Source organism: Ictidomys tridecemlineatus, chromosome 10 (assembly GCF_052094955.1).
Source record: "Ictidomys tridecemlineatus isolate mIctTri1 chromosome 10, mIctTri1.hap1, whole genome shotgun sequence".
NCBI lineage: Eukaryota > Metazoa > Chordata > Mammalia > Rodentia > Sciuridae > Ictidomys > Ictidomys tridecemlineatus.
This window is the reverse complement of record NC_135486.1, coordinates 4,327,269-4,343,430: the sequence shown is the minus strand read 5'-3', so window position 1 is coordinate 4,343,430 and position 16,162 is coordinate 4,327,269. Positions and strand designations below refer to the sequence as shown.

The window sequence follows — 16,162 nt, the reverse complement described above, 5'->3', positions numbered from 1 at the left end:
TGTTGTGTAAGTAATTTTCAGCTGCAGTTAGTTCTTAGATGAGTCTGAGATTAAAGTGTTGAACAGATATTGACTGAGTGCCAAGTTGAGGAAGGTACTTTGGGAGATATAAATATGAATGGCTTTTATTTTGTGTTCTGAGAAACTACAATTGTAAAAGGTAAGCTGTGTATATGAACAACTATAAATATGCTTCCAAAGGCCAATGCAGGGGGGTTTCAGAGCATTGAAAAAAAAAGTGTCTTTAATTTGTGAGGCTCCTGAGCAATTTTCTCGAGCAGCTAAAATTTGAACTGTGTTTTGACAAAAAGATATATAAGGATTTTAAGGGAACTGAGAGTTTAGAAGAACTATAGGGAGAGGATATATGGTATGTCATTGATCCAGGTCTGGAACATCGTTAAGACTTTATTTCAGCATGTTCAAAACTGAGACATGATTCTTTTTTGGTATGTTACTAGGAAAACTAAAGAGCCAGTTATTTACTATCATTTTAGAGTCTTTGCCTGCACTCATTTTAACTCTTCATACAGAAAGAGCCATCCAGTTCTTCCTAGGATGCGTCAGTAGATAAGAACTAGTTCCTTTTTTTTCTTTCCCTTCTCAAGTAGCAGTATGTATTCTAAGGGTTTTCTTTTGAGATTGTTTTCTTTTAAATGGTAGTCTTATATAAAAAATGGGTATCAACATACATCTTCACAATGGAAATCAGAGAATATCCTTGTTACTAGTGACACCAGGGCAACTACTGTACTACCACTACTGCTACTAGTACTTCTCTCCCCTGCATTTGTTCTCTAATAACACCCACCATTTATTGAGCAGGCTCTCCATATGCTGAGCACAGTATTAAATAGCGTACTCATTTAACTCTAATGATAGGCCTGTAGAGTGGTGAGGTCTAGAAAGGTTAAGTAATTTGTCAGAGGTCAGACAGCTACCTTGGACCACACGAGCCTGAGTGGAACTACAGCATGGGCATTTGACTTCTGCATGATATTGACGCCAGTCCAGTTAGAAGGTTCACTATATCCTGAGTGAGTGGTTTTTATTTTGGTAAATCTTAGACATTTTCTTCTTCTCCTTTTCTTCGTTTTTCTTAGCTTTTGCTCAATAAATAAAGGATTCAACTAAGGATATTTTAGTTTGTATCAAAATTAAACACTTCAGAACTTGGAAGAGTAAGAGAGTAACGTAGAGCATTGGACTAAGATGAACTATATAAATGTTCTTACAGTTGTTTAGACCTTAAATGTTTCTTTGTGTTAAGTAATAAAAGTACATGGAGCTTATTTGCTGCTATCTAGTAATGAGGAATACTGGGTATTTTAAAAGTCCAACGAAGATTTGAACTTGTATTAGTTTGTAGAAGATGGCTGAATTGTGACATGCCATGGGAAATGAGAGATGCTGCAGAGATTCATTCTCAATACTTGGGCAAATGGGAAAATATAAGGAGAAAGCTTGCAGCAATTTTTGTGTTTTATAAAAAATAATCTACCATGGACTTCATTGCTTGATGAAGAAAATCAAAACTTCTAAGTAGCATTGAGTTATGACTCATGGGTTCAAATAATATATGAAAATGAATATTCAAATGATGTACATTTTAACTAATATTGTTGGCTAGAGTATAACTGCTAATCTCAGTGAAATGTCATCTTGGTTCTGTAATTGGACCATGTTTTAGATAAGTAATTTCAGTAAAAGGGTTTTTTTTTTTTGCTCCAATTTTCTATGAGAATCTTAACTCTTTGTTCCACATAGCTCCAACCTAGTAGCACCATAGGTTATTTCCTTGTATGTTTACAAGAGAAGTAGTGTGTTCGTCTGGGCTCATAAACAATGGAAGTTCATTTCTCGTGGTTCTGGAGGCTGTAAAATCCATGATCTAGTGTCTGGTGAAGGCTCATTCCCTTCTTCTTGCTTTGAGATTAGAAAAAGAATAGGATTTTCAGTGTTTCCTGCCCTCCCGTAGGCTTATTACTACCAAGAAAAAAGAAATTACTTGGAAATATTTCTTGACTAAAAGTTTTACTTTACTTCTGATCCATTAAATGGAGATTCAGATAATTTATTTGAAAAGAATTCCATGCTTTATTTTGATATCAGAGAAGCCTTGATCTGAAATAACTTCTTATCTGTACATATTGATTCTTTTTAAAAATGAAATGTAAATCATTTTTGCTTTGCCTCTGGAATTGGCAGGCTCTTCCGATTCTACTCTTATTAACATTCCTATAATCCTTAGATTCCTGCATGGTTGTAGAAATCTAACCACATAATTATTTCTGAAAGTTAGAGTAGCTAAATGATATTATATTAGCTCCTTTGGACAAATAAGTGCCTAATAAGTGTAATGTCTAAATAGACTTTAAAAATTAATGTGAATGCTTTGTTATTATTTTGATATATTTGAATAATTATGTTATTATAACATCTTTGCTTTCTGACAGAAGCCAAAGCTCAGCATTTCATTTCTTACATCTGTACTTTGCAACAGTAATTTTGTGTTGATTAATGTAGTTTGAGATATTAGAATTCTAAAAATAATGGTATTACAAAATTTAAGAAGAAAATTGTTACTCAGTTTTTTAGTAAAAACAGTTCTATTACTGTATGAGCTCTCTAAAAGGCAGGAATTTGAATTTACTCTCATTCCTTTAAAACAATTTACGTATTACAGATTAATTATATCCATATCAAAATATATGCATACATGTGCTACATATATGTGTATATATGTAAATATATATATAAAGTAAATATATTCAGCAGTTTTGCTTTCATAAATATAATTTTAGTTACATTTCTCTTTTGTGGCCTATCACAAAAGGCCTATCATTCCCTTTTCCTTTGTATTGATTTTTTTTTTTTTTTTGCAAAGATCTTTAAAACTACCTAGACTAGCTGTAGCAGAGGCTGTGGCATTATGAATCAAGGTTGTTCTTCTTGGGTGTCAGAACAGGGTCAGTGATGGAGGTGTGTGTGTACAGTGCAGCTTGAGAGTCCTAGGGGTACTTCAAAGACAGCATCACTACTGTGGAAGACTTGGGCAATAAAAACCCTAAGTGCTTCATGTACCCCAAGTCATTTAGTTCCCACAGCTACCCTACAAGGAAAGTACAAGTACATCTCCTCTGCAGATGGAGAAACAGATTTGGAGAGGTTAAGTGCTGTGTCTAACATCACAAATCTCAAGGGTCTGTCTGACTCTAGAACTGTGATCTTCAACATTCTGAAGTAGTCTCCACCTGACCAGAGAAAACTGTTTATATCTTCCCAATTCTGTAAACGCATTTCAGGGCCGTGCCACTTGCTGCCAATAAGTGATGGCACACTCTTTGTAGTCAGCAATACTGGCAGAGCCAGCAATTTCAGGTGGTAGTTTTTGATTACCTTAGCGTCATCAGGAGTGGAATGGTTTATGATCAGTAACATTGAAATGTGTAAGGTCAAAGTACAATTATAGTTGGTGGCACAGCTTAGCAAATTTGCTTTTGAACTGAAAGATTGGATTGGTGTTTGTTCTTTTTTGTGGTGCTGGGGATTGAACCAGGGCCTTATGCATGAGAGGCAGGCACTCTACAGACTGAGCTTTATCCTCTGCCCCTGTTCTTTCTTTTTTTAAAAGTACATGCACATAGGAAAGACTATTAGTTTATTTTGATTCATTATAGAGCTGAGTCTTCCCTTCAAAAAGTGGCAAGGAGAGGCATAGTGGGATTCAGTTCTTCCAAAGCTTGGTTGTCCTTCAAATACTGTTTCACCTGAGATTCTAGCACAGTTGAAGTTTCTTCAAAATTACCTATTTTATCTTATAACTTGTGTGACTTTACATTCTTTTCAATAATATATATGTGTATGTAATAATGTAAAAATGTTTATATTACGTACATTAAGTAATTCTGGTGTTCTAGGAAGCTTCTCTTTTCTCTTTCTCACTGTCTACAAATATAGTCAATTCAAGACTTTTGGATATATTAATTCTATATGGTGTAGTTTAAGTGGTTAAAAAACTGAAGATAATTTTAAAAATAGATTGCTTTGGAGAAAGTTAAAAGATTTAGCCATTATCACTCATTTAGTTCTTATCATTATTAAATTACTATGTCAGCTTTCCGGCAATATCTCTATTAAATAGGATAATGAACAGTTGGAGGAATATCTATTAAAATCTTGTCAAAGAGGGCAGTATCAAAATTGGGGTAGAGCAGTCATTCAAAATGAACTTAGCTAAGTTGTTGACTCTAGGTATAAACGCTTATAAATTTCACTGGTGTACTCATACATGATAGGGAATTTTAGTTACATTTTTAAAATAAAAAGACTATAATTTAATCTAAAGGTAGGAAATAACATGGGTTTTAGTTGGTAATAGTGTATCAATTCTATTCATTAATTGTGACAAATGTACTTTACAAGTGTATGATGTTTGTAATAGGGAAAACTGGGTGTGGCACATACGGTAACTCTTTGTTCTGATCAATAACATTGAACACACTGTAAATCTAAAATTGTTCTAAAATAAAAGCCTATTTTTAAAACTGAGAAATGCTATAAACATAGGGAAATTGAAGGGTAGTATCCACATTTATTGCATTCACTTACTTTGTGATCTAGGCACTAGGAATTCCATGGTAAGCAGAGGTGGACATGACTCCTTGTGCTCATGCACCTTACAGTCTCATTGGAGAGGTAATTTTAAGCTACAGGCAAGGATACAGACCTAAACAAATGAAAATTCTTGACATGGTGACAAAGTCTGAATTCAATATTACTATTATAGCTCAAAACAGTGAACTTGGCTCAGCCTAGTGAGTCAGGATAGGTGTTTCTGAGGAAAGATGTTTGAATTGAGTCTGGAGGATAAAATAGAAACTAGGCAAAAGTCAAGGAGGAGGAAGAGATTCTGGGCAAAACCCATTAAGTAAGAAGAATTTGATCTATTTTAGGAATTTAAAGGTGGCCTTTAAGCTGGAACCCTGTAAGAGAGGGGAGGAGAAGCTTTCTAGTGGAGTTGTGTGGGTCTTTTAAATATAGAATCATGGTGTTGGCAAATAATGATAGCTTAAACTCTTCTTTTCCTATTCATATCACTTTAATTTGTTTTTTTAATGTCTAAAAAAAATTGTTCTGGCTATAATTTCAAGGACTATGTTAAATAGAAGTGGTGAAAGAGGGCATCCCTGTCTTATTCCAGTTTTTAGAGGGAATTCCGTCAGTTTTTCTCCATTTAGAATGATGTGGCATTTCTAGTGTTTTGAGCATGAATGGATTCTGAATTTTGTAAAATTCTTTTCCTGCATCTACTGAGATATCATGTGATGCTTGTCTTAAAGTCTGTTAATGGACTGAATTATGTTTATTGATGGTGAGTTAAACTTGCATCCCTAGGATGAACTCCAGTTGATCATGGTGCACTATCTTTTTAATGTTTTTGAATTTGGTTTGCCAGTATTTATTAAGAATTTCTTCATCTATGTCCATCATAGATATTGGGCTGAAGTTTTCTTTCCTTAATATATCTTTGGCTTTGGTATCAGGGTGATACTAGCTTCATAGAATGAGTTTGGAAGGGTGCTTTCCTTTCCATTGCATGGAATAATTTGAGGAAAATTTGTGTAAGTTCTTTTTTGAAGGTCTGTTAGAACTTGGCTGGGAATCTGTCTCCTCCTGGGCTTTTCTTTGTTGCTAGGTTTTTGATGGAATCTTCAGTTTCATTGCTTGAAATTGATCTATTTAAATTTTCTATGTCCTCCTGATTGAATTTGAGTAGGTCATATGTCTCTACAAATGTGTTGATGTCTTCAAGATTTTCTACTAGAGTATAAATTTTCAAAATAGTTTCTGATTATCATCTGTATTTTAATAGTATCTGCCATGATATTTCCTTTTACATTATGAATTTTAGTAATTTGAGTTGTCTGCCTTTCTCTTCACTAGCTTGGCTAAGGGTTTATCAACTTTATTTTTTCAAAGAACCAACTTTTGTTTCATAAATATTTTTTGTTTCAATTTCATTGATTTCAGTTCTGATTTTAATTAATGCCTATCTTCTACTTTGGGTTTTGATTTGTTGTTCTTTTTCTAGGGCTTTGAGATGCAATGTCAGGTCATTTATTTGTTGACTTTTTATTCTTTTAATGAATGAGTTCAATGCACTGAACTTTCCTCTTAGTACTGCCTTCATAGTGTCCCATAGATTTTGATATGTTGCATCACTATTCTCATTTACCTCTAAGTATTTTTTAAAATTTCATTCCTGATTTCTTCTTTATCCACTGGTTACTCAATAGCATATTACTTAAGTCTCCAGATATTAGAGTAGCTTCTATTTTTTATTTTATGTTGATTTCTGTTTTCATTCCATTATGATTTGGTAGAATTCAAGGTATTATGTTTGCTTTTTCTATTTGCTAAGAGTTGCTTTGTGGCATAAGATATAGTCTTAGAGAAGGATCTGTGTGCTATTGAGAACAAAGTGTATTCAGTATATATGTCTGTTAAGTCTAAATTATTGAATTTTTTAGTTTTATACTTTCTTTCTTTAGTTTTTGTTTGGAGAGTCTATCTAATGGTGAAAGAGGTGTATTAAAGTCACCCAGTATTATCAAGTTGTGGTCTGTTTGATTCTAGAATTGAGAAAGGATTGTTTGATGTACGTAATTGCTCCATTGTTTGGAACACAAGTATTTATGATTGTTGTGTTTTGTTGATGTAATTCCCAAAGACAGCGTGAAATGTCCTTTGTTCCTTCTGATTAACTTTGGTTTGAAGTCCAGTTTATTTGATATGAGGATAGAAACCCCTGCTTGATTATGAGATTTATGTAACTGATATTTTCCCCCCATTCTTTTACTTTTAATCTGTGGATGTCTTAGCCTATGAGTTGTGTCTCTTGGAGACAGCATATTGTTGGGTCTTGTTTTTTTAATCCAGTCTGCCATTCTATATCTTTTGATTGATAAGTTTGGGCCATTTATAGTCAATATTATTACTGATAAACAACTTTTATTCCCTCTCATTTTATTTCTGATTTTTAATTTGAATTAGTTTCTCCTTTGCTTGACTATTCTTCTAGTATATTTCCTTCCTTTGCTGGTTTTCACTTTTATTTTTCATTTCTTCATGAAATATTTTATTGAATATGCTTTGTAGTGCAGACTTTTTGGTTGTGAGTTCTTTTAAATTTTGTTTATCATGGAAGGTTTTTATTTCAGCAATTCTGAAGCTTAATTTTGCTGGGTACAGTATTCTTGGCTGGCACCCATGTTTCTTCAGAGTTTGTTATATATTATTCTAAAGACTCCTGGTTTTGAGGGTCTGAGTTGAAAATCTGCTGTGATCTGGATTTGTTTCCCTCTAAATAAGACCTGTAGTTTTTCTCTGGCAGCCTTAAAATTCTCTCCTTATTCTATACATTAGGCATTTTCATAATAATATGTACCTTGGTGTGGGTTTGTTGGAATTTTATTTATTTGGGGTCCAGCAAACCTTCTGTATCTGATTTTCCATTTCATTCTTTATGCTTGGGAGATATTCTGCTATTATTTCATTGAAAAGATTGTACATTCCTTTGGTTTATATCTCTGAGCTTTCATCTATTCCAATAATCTTAAAATTGGTCTTTATATATTTCTTGTTCTGTTTATGGTCTCTAAAACATCTTTTCTCTATAGTCAACTTTATTTTCAAGATTATATATTTTGTCTTCACTACCTAAAACTCTGTCTTCAAAATAGTCTAGGCTGTGGGTTATGCTTTCCATTGAATTTTTAATTTGGTTTACTAATTACTTCATTTTGAGAATTTTTTATTTTTTATCTTTATCTCTTTATTGAAGAGATCTTCCACTTCCTGTATTTTCTATCTGATTTGACTCCTCACACTGTCCTTTACCGTGAAGATTAGCTTAACTATATACATTCTAAACTCTTTCTCTGACATTTCCTGCACCATGGTATTGATGGATTCTCTTATTGAAGCATCTTGGTTTTGTTTGGGTCATTTGTTCCCTTGTTTTGTCATGTTCTTTGTGTGTCTACCGATCTAATAGTGTGGATCTGAGGCAGTAGAGTTTCTAACATGTGGTTTTATACAGTATCTGAAGGTTTTCAGTATTTCACCATTTGGGGGAAACAAATAATAACAACCAATACAAGCAATAAACAGTATTAAACCAAATAGCTCCTGCTATGACATCTACAATATTAAATGTCACAATAAACAGAAATGATATGATCAGTTATTGCCTATGTAAAAAAGAGTAAGTTTGCAAAAGTGTTTATAGTTTTGAATGGTGGACAGGGAGAGAACAGAAGTGATGTAGGATGTGATGATTATGGGAGAGGAGAGAAGACTGAAGTAAATAAATAATTAAAGGAAGAGTGAAAGAAAACAGTAGAGATATCCATGCACCATTAAGGTTATAATTAAACAGAGAAAAAAAGAAAGGAAAATAAAATTAAAAAAATCTCAATGAAAAGTTAAAGAATTGTTTCCAGTGGAGTTCAGTAGATTCTCAGCTTCCCTTTTCAGCAGTGGGCCATTTTTAAAAATCTTGTTGAGTAAGTCTGGTTATAGATGAAGGAATTGGCTACTTTTTCAATATAATATCAAAGCTTTTTCTTTGTAGAGAGATGGTGTTGTGAAAGTCTAGGTCCAAACTCCAAAAGTCATTCTCAAGAGCTTAAAAGTTTTGAAAGCTCCTAGAAATAGTTATTGTCTATCTTTTCTTTTGGTGTTTATTTATCCGATTTATTTGACTCCTGTTTAGAGTTGCAAGTTCTCCCTGCACCACATAATTAGAATTCAAAGGATTTTAGAATACCACTGCTCTCTATTTTTTTCTTTTATGATAAAAAATAATTGTTTATATTGTTTTGCCTGATGTTATGACAAAATTAGAACAATTAATGCCCACAATGAAAAGAGTTTCAAAGGGGCCACTTCTTGACAACTTGGTCTTTTGGGAGAGTGACTAATATGGTTCATCTTTGGTTTAGGCCCTTAAATCAATACTCTCTTTAATAGTGACTTTTACATAATTTTCTACATGTAGTGCTATTTAATGGGACAAAGCCTGGGTTTTGTTAAAATCTGTAGCACTAAGGTTTGAATTTTGTTGTATAACTTTAATCCATTATTCAAATTTTCTGAATTGACTATTCATGTCTGTAAAATTGGGATATTATCTATATTATCAGTTTGAGAACAAAATCATATAATGATATAATGAAGCTGGCACTTACTAGGTGCTCTAAAAATTGTTAAATTATTATTGTTGTTGTCAAGATCAAGGTTATCATTTATTTCTTAAAATTTGAATGACTTTCCTATTATTGATTCATTAAATATTCTGAAAAGTACTTTCCAGTGTGAGGAGTAGGAGAGGAAGGAAAGATATTCTAACAGAAGAGAGGATAAAAAGTATCAGGGAGGCCATTTTGTCCCGGCAGCAGTGGTCGCAGCTCTATCGCATTTTATGTTCCTGGCTGGAGGAAGCAGAGTTTTCAGCCGGTAGATTTATTTTAATGTGGCGCCCATTCAACGTTCGCTCCGGGACAGCACTCAATGAAGACCGGTGGAGTCTCAGAGCTTTTGAAAAGTTGGTTGAAGACAACATATCAGTGGCAAACAGCTCAAGTATGATATAGGCAGGGACTTGCCATGCTTCCTAGACTGGCTTCAGACTCCTGAGTTCAGATTTTCCTCTTGCCTCAGACTGTTGGGTAGCTGGGACTACAGGCATGCACCACCAGGACTGGCTTCCATTTTTGAATTTTTAAGTAATACTTAATATTTTTATCAAAGAACACTGTGAGCATATTCATGGGGTCCCTCTTTCTTTCTAAAAACTTGAAAAGAAAATTTGACCAGTGAGAGTTCAGCAGTAAGATAATTTTTTTTATAATAGTGTGTATTCTAAATGTCTAAGCTATAACATAACTCAAAAGAAGTCTTTGTCTTTCAGAATAAGACTGATTTTCTGGGGAAATGAAGCTATGTATCCCAGTTTTGAAAGGCTTGAATCTGCTGGGTCTTGAAAAATCCCATTTCTGGTGTGTAATTTTAGTTTATCCTTAAATAATCAAGGTTGGTCCTGTGTGTGTGTAAAAAATAATAGAATTTATTCCATTGTACAGTTATTTCTAGAAATATCAGTATATGTTCAGAATAGAACTGATTGTTGAGTAGAACTGATTCCTAGACTTATTTTTGAGAAATTACATAATTTGCTTATTATCAAAGCATACATTTTAATCTATATTGTCTTTTGCTCTATCTAATCAGCTCTAAAATCAGCTCACTGATGATTTTATGGCCACATGGAGTCATAGATAATGATGTTTTTCTACATATAATTAAAAATAGAATAACAGCATACTTAGGATTTGGATTTATGCAGATCTGGTTATTAAATGGCTTTTCTACAAGGATCTGTGCTTGAGAAACTTACTGTCAATAAAAGAGAACATAATTAAACATGAAAAAAAAAAGTATCAGGGAACATTTCTGATTTGTTGTTGTTTTGGGAACTGCTTGTTCACTGATGTGCATTGGAGTTTAATGATGGGAGAACAGGTTAACAACTGATCTAGAAGATACTTTCTTTGCTTTCATAAGTTGAATAACATTGTCAATGCCTCACATCCTCTATATTCTTATTGACATGTATTCAAATTATACTTATTTTATATCCTTATAAGACATTATTGTTATTTAGTGTAATCGTTATTTATTTATATTTACCCACATAGTTATTTTCCCATTATTCTTAATTTCTTCAACTCTTGTAATCAACTGGTGACATTTTCTTTCTTCCTTTAGAACCTCTTTTAGAGGGGGGCTGGGGTTGTGGCTCAGTGGTAGAGTGCTTGCCTAGCATGTGTGAGGTACTGGGTTCAATTCTCAGCACCACATATAAATAAATAAACAAAGGTTCATTAACAACTAAAAACATCTTTAAAAAAAATAGAACCTCTTTTAGACTTTCTTTTAATGTAGGTACATTGGTTATGAATTTTCTTAGATTCTGTTTTATCTAGAAATGACTTTATTTCATCTTTAGTTTTTGAAGGATATTTTTGCTAGTAACAGAATGATACATTGGCAGTTATTTTTAGAATTTCCACTTTCTTTAGAAAATGGATTCTGGCTTCCTAGTGAAATTCTCCATTCTGACATGTGTTTTCTACACCTATCATTGTTATTCTAAAGCCTTTGTTGGATAGATATAGGTATTCACAGGACTCTTTCTATTGCCTGTTCTTTTTTTTTTTTTTTTCCTTTTCCCTCTTGGTCTTATTTGGGGGTGTATCTGGTCTGGTAGTTTATGACTGGAGGCTGGTCTTTAGGAATGAAAGGTTGTGAAGTTTTTGAGACACAGGGGTGTGGGATGGGGAAATAGTACCTCAGTGTGGTCAGGGGCTAAGCATTGAGTGAACACAAAATTCTTTTTCAGACTTTGTAAGGGTTAGTTTACCTCTAGTTTACCCATGCTCCTAAGGGGTGAGTTTCTTGGAGCCACAACAAACTGTTAGAGTGTTTACCAGGGGTCTTCTCTTTGGTTAGTTTAAACTCTTTATTTAGTTTAAACTCTTTAACTTTTCTTTCCTCATCACTGTGAGATTACAAAAAGCTTTGCTGGCTTGAGTTCACTATTCTATGCTCCCTTTTTCTCCAGAGTCTTTGCTCTTAAATCTTGGCTGCTTTGAAAGGCCCACGTGTGGGTTTAGTGACCTTATCCCTGTGAAATTGCTAGATGTTCTGCTGGCTCCTCTATCTCCTGGCAGGAGCCCTCTGCCAGCTTCTTAGAGTCCTCAGGGTTAAAGCAACACAAAGATGGGCTCCCTGAAGTGAGCTTCCTGACTCCTGGATCTTGGTGCCTCCTACCTTGGCTGCCTTGGAAACTCTCCAGCATCTTCAGTACCTACTTTTCTAGTTGTTCTTAGAAAGTAGCATTGGTTTGCTATAAAGATGCTTTGTTCCTTAATTTATTTTCTTTGTATTAAAACCTTTTCTGGATAGTGTGTTGTGCAAAATTCTGCCACCTAACTTAGGAAAAAACCCTCTGTGGACTGCACAGCAGGGAGTTCCTTGAGACTTCCTTGCTGTTCTTCAGTCAGATTTGCATTGTGATCCCTCAGATCCCCCAGGCTTCCCTGTCCCTCTCACAGTGATCAACAAGTTTGGTGGCAAGGCTACTTGGGGAGATGGCATTACCAAGTTTTCATTTGCTATATTGGTTTTTCAAATGCATCATCATTTTTTCCATTTTATAATTTTATTTATCTTAGAGATTTAAATTGTGTTTGAGTAAATATTTTACTATGAATTTTAAAAAATAAACAACAAATATTTAAAGTTTTAATTAAAAGGAAAGTGCAATGATAAAATATAGTGAAACCTAAACTGAAACAACCTGAATTGTTAGAATAAATATGAAAAACTCCATGAAGAAAAACCTTTTGCAAATGTGATAATGTGTCATAAATTAAAAAAAAAATAATTAAAAAATGTGATAATGTGTCTTGGGCTGAGGTTGTGGCTCAATGGTACAGCATTTGTCTAACATGCATGAGGCACTGGGTTTGATCCCCAGCACTACATAAAAATAAACAAATAAAGGTATTGTGTCCATCTACAACATATATGTGTGTGTGTGTGTATACACATATACACAACATGTATATATCCATCTACTATATATATATATATGTGATACTGTGTCTTATTTTACATTTGTTTTGATTAATAAACATTGGATATTGTGTTTTTTTGGATGATTGTGGAAAAAATAAAAGTGTCTTAAAAACTGCTCATTTGCATTATAGTTTATGAACCTAATAGAAAAAATAAGAACCCAGCTAGATCATCAAATGGCAAATCCAAAATTAGCAACAAAACTCTTCAATTCCCTTTTTTCTTTTTTTTTTTTTGTGCTGCATTTTATTTTTTTTATTTGTTTTAATTAGTTACACATGACAGTACAATGATCTTGACATATAATACATTTGAATCAGATGGGGTATAATTTCTCATTTTTCTGAGTGTACAGGTTGTAAAATCATATTGGTCATACAGTCACGTATCCCTTCTTTCTTATGCAGCTACTTTCTTATTATAATGAAAGACCTTTGGAGCTGGACTATTTTTACTAACATACACAGTGGGAAATCCTTCATAATAGTCAAGGAAAAGAGGCCAATCTCTGACTTGCTTTAAAATTTTATTCTCTGTATTAACCTTCAGATTGTACCTCTTAGACCTCCAACTGTAGGAAGCTTAAGTGACCAAAGATACCAATGGTTATGCTCTGAAGTGCACTGCTGCTTCTGAGCTTTGGATCTGTCCCTGGGGCTGCTCCCAGCCAGTGACACAGAGGAGCAAGGATACTAGAACTGCCTCCTCCCTGGGACTTGGAACACTCCTCTAAGAGATAGCTGACTGGAGCACTCCCAGGTGAACTTGCTGAAACCCTCCTAGACTACACAGCAGGGAGTTCCTTGAGACTTCCTTGCTGTTGTCCAGTCAGATTTGTGTTGTGATCTGTCAGGTCCCCCAGGCTTCCTGTCCCTTTCACAGGAATTTCCTTTAATAAAATGCATGTTCAGCCTGTCTTGGCTTCTGTTTCTCAGAGGTTCTGGACTAACACATTCTCTTATATTTCTCTAAAAAGATACTGTTGTAAAATTATCAAGGAGAGAAACAATGTTTACTATAATTTTAATTCCAACAGTATTCTAGTATTCCTAAATTCTTAAGTTTAGGAAAGTTAAAACATCCTGTAATTGAATCTCTTGATTTTTTTCTCATATTAGTTTACTGTTAATTTGTATAAGCTTGCTTTCAGAAGGACTTGAATTGTTACAGTAGTTGGATTAGGAACTCATGTTCTAAAAAATGTTAATTTGCTTAGGATGATTGGATGGTTGGTCATGAAGCCTATTGAAAGTTCATAATTCATCTTTAAAATATCTAAGGAATCCAAATTAGCAGGAAATATTTCTGAGGGCATGATATTTTGTTAGGAAGGAGAATAGTTCAGTATGATAGTAGCAGATTGGTTTGTTGCAAATATTTGGAAATTCTCACTTTCATTTTATATGACAAGTGCTTATGTTTTATGTTACAGTGCTAAAATTCTTTTGTTTTTCTTTCCAGAATCATAGTGAGAGATACGTTTTCACTGCAGAGTGGTATGATCCAAATGCTTCACTTCTTCGTCGTTATGAGCTTTTGTTTTACCCAGGGGATGGATCTGTTGAAATGGTAAATGAACCTTTCTTTACTTGAATGTAGGCAAAGCAGATGAACGTGAGACAGGAAGAGGAGTAGAGTTACCTTTTATATAGTTGCTTTAAAAAAATATACTTCTGTTTGTATAAATTCTTTTTTTATTCATTATAATACTGATACAAGAAGGTAACTTTGTGCCTGTATTTTGTTTGTGTGTGTTGCTGGGAATCAACCTCAGGGCCTCATGCATGCTAGGCAATACTCCCCCATTCCGTGCTATTTTTTTATATATATATATATATTTTATTTTATTTTATTTTATTTTTTTAAATTTGTTTAGATGGAAAGTTTGGGTTGCACTCAAGTCCAGGGAGAGAACACCAGGACTTCTGTTTTTTGTTTTTGTTTTTTTTTTTTTTTTTGATCTGTCACATTTACCAAGGCATCCAAGTCAGAAAAGCCACTAGGCAGTAGTAATATGATTCTGGAGGGAGGAAAGATCTGAGATAGATCTGATTGTTAAGAATTTAATGCTTTACAAGTGGATCAGATCACTCAGAGGTGATGAAAGGAGAAGGAAGAGTGGGACAGACAGAGGGCAGATACTGATCAAGGTAAGTTATACATAGGAGCTCATCACCATGAATCCCATTCTTTTGTACAGTTAACATGCAGAGATGGTGCAGCCTATAATCCCAGCAACTCCAGAGTCTGTGCCAGGAGAATCTCAGATTCAAGGCAATTTAGTGAGACCCTGTCTCAAAATAAATAAAAAATAACAAGTGGCTCTGTGGGAGCCAGCGTGTTCCATGCCTATATTTTTCATATAAAAAATTGGAATATTTTTATCAGAAAACTTAAGTAGAATTATTCATGTTTTGGATTAAGCAATAACTGATAAGTGGTTATAGATAAAGGTATCATGGTCACAAATATCATCACTAAAAGTTGTAATCTCTGCAAAAAGTCAAATTGAAGAGGATCGAGGGCCCTTTTTTACCATTTCATTGTCCCTTTAAGAAGTAGGTCTATTTGGTATTAAGAATGTATATGCAAGAAAATAGAAATTTGAGCATGTTGGTCTTCCCTGGGATTTCATAGGACTAATTTGTTGAAATAATTTGGCCATAAACAAATCTTTGTTTAAGAATGATATATGTGTAATAAGACACTTTTATGTTATTACTAGGTTGGATTAGGAAGTACAGAATTTATAATATACAAAATTGGGATTTGGGTTGGGTATGGTGGTGCATGTCTGTAATCCCAGTGACTTGGGAGCCTGAGGCAGGAGGATTGCGAGTTCAAAGTTAGCCTCACCAAAAGCGAGGTGCTAAGAAACTCAGTGAGACCCCATCTCTAAATAGAAAATAGGGCTGAGGATGTGGGTCAGAGGTCAAGTACCCTTGAGTTCAATCCCCAGAACCCTCCACCTCAAAAAAAAAATTGTGATTTATGTTTGCAGCAAAAAATAACCTTTTTAAAAAACATTTTTTAAAGACCTTCATTTTATTTATTTTTTATTTATTTTCATGTGGTACTAAGTATTGAACCCAGCGCCTCGCACGTGCCAGGCGAGCGCTCTACCACTGAGCTACAACCCCAGCTCCCAAGAACCTATCTTTTAATATTCTAGAAGTAAGAATTATTTCTACCTCATGATAAGGTTAACATTCTTTATTGATAATTATAATTTTGTTGTATTATTGTTTTTGGTTCTAGCATGATGTGAAGAATCATCGTACGTTTTTAAAGCGGACCAAATATGATGACCTGCGCTTAGAAGATTTATTTATAGGCAACAAAGTAAATATCTTTTCTCGACAACTAGTATTAATTGACTATGGTGATCAATATACAGCTCGTCAACTGGGCAGTAGGAAAGAAAAGTAAGAAAATTATTATATAACTTTCTTTT

General features: G+C 34.0%; 1 protein-coding gene across 7 annotated transcripts in view; it reads left to right on the top strand.

Moving 5' to 3' along the window:
* Nme7 (NME/NM23 family member 7) overlaps nucleotides 1-16,162 on the top strand; it is a 165,751-nt gene that overhangs the window by 16,078 nt on the left and 133,511 nt on the right. For 6 of the 7 annotated variants that reach the window (XM_078022274.1, XM_021722680.3, XM_078022276.1 and 3 more), the window contains exons 2-3: nucleotides 14,170-14,277; nucleotides 15,967-16,133. In XM_078022274.1, the coding sequence (XP_077878400.1) occupies nucleotides 14,170-14,277; nucleotides 15,967-16,133 (275 nt within the window). Of the gene's footprint in view, nucleotides 1-9,976; nucleotides 10,065-14,169; nucleotides 14,278-15,966; nucleotides 16,134-16,162 lie in introns of all 7 variants that reach the window. The other variant, XM_021722682.3, reaches the window with a different exon arrangement.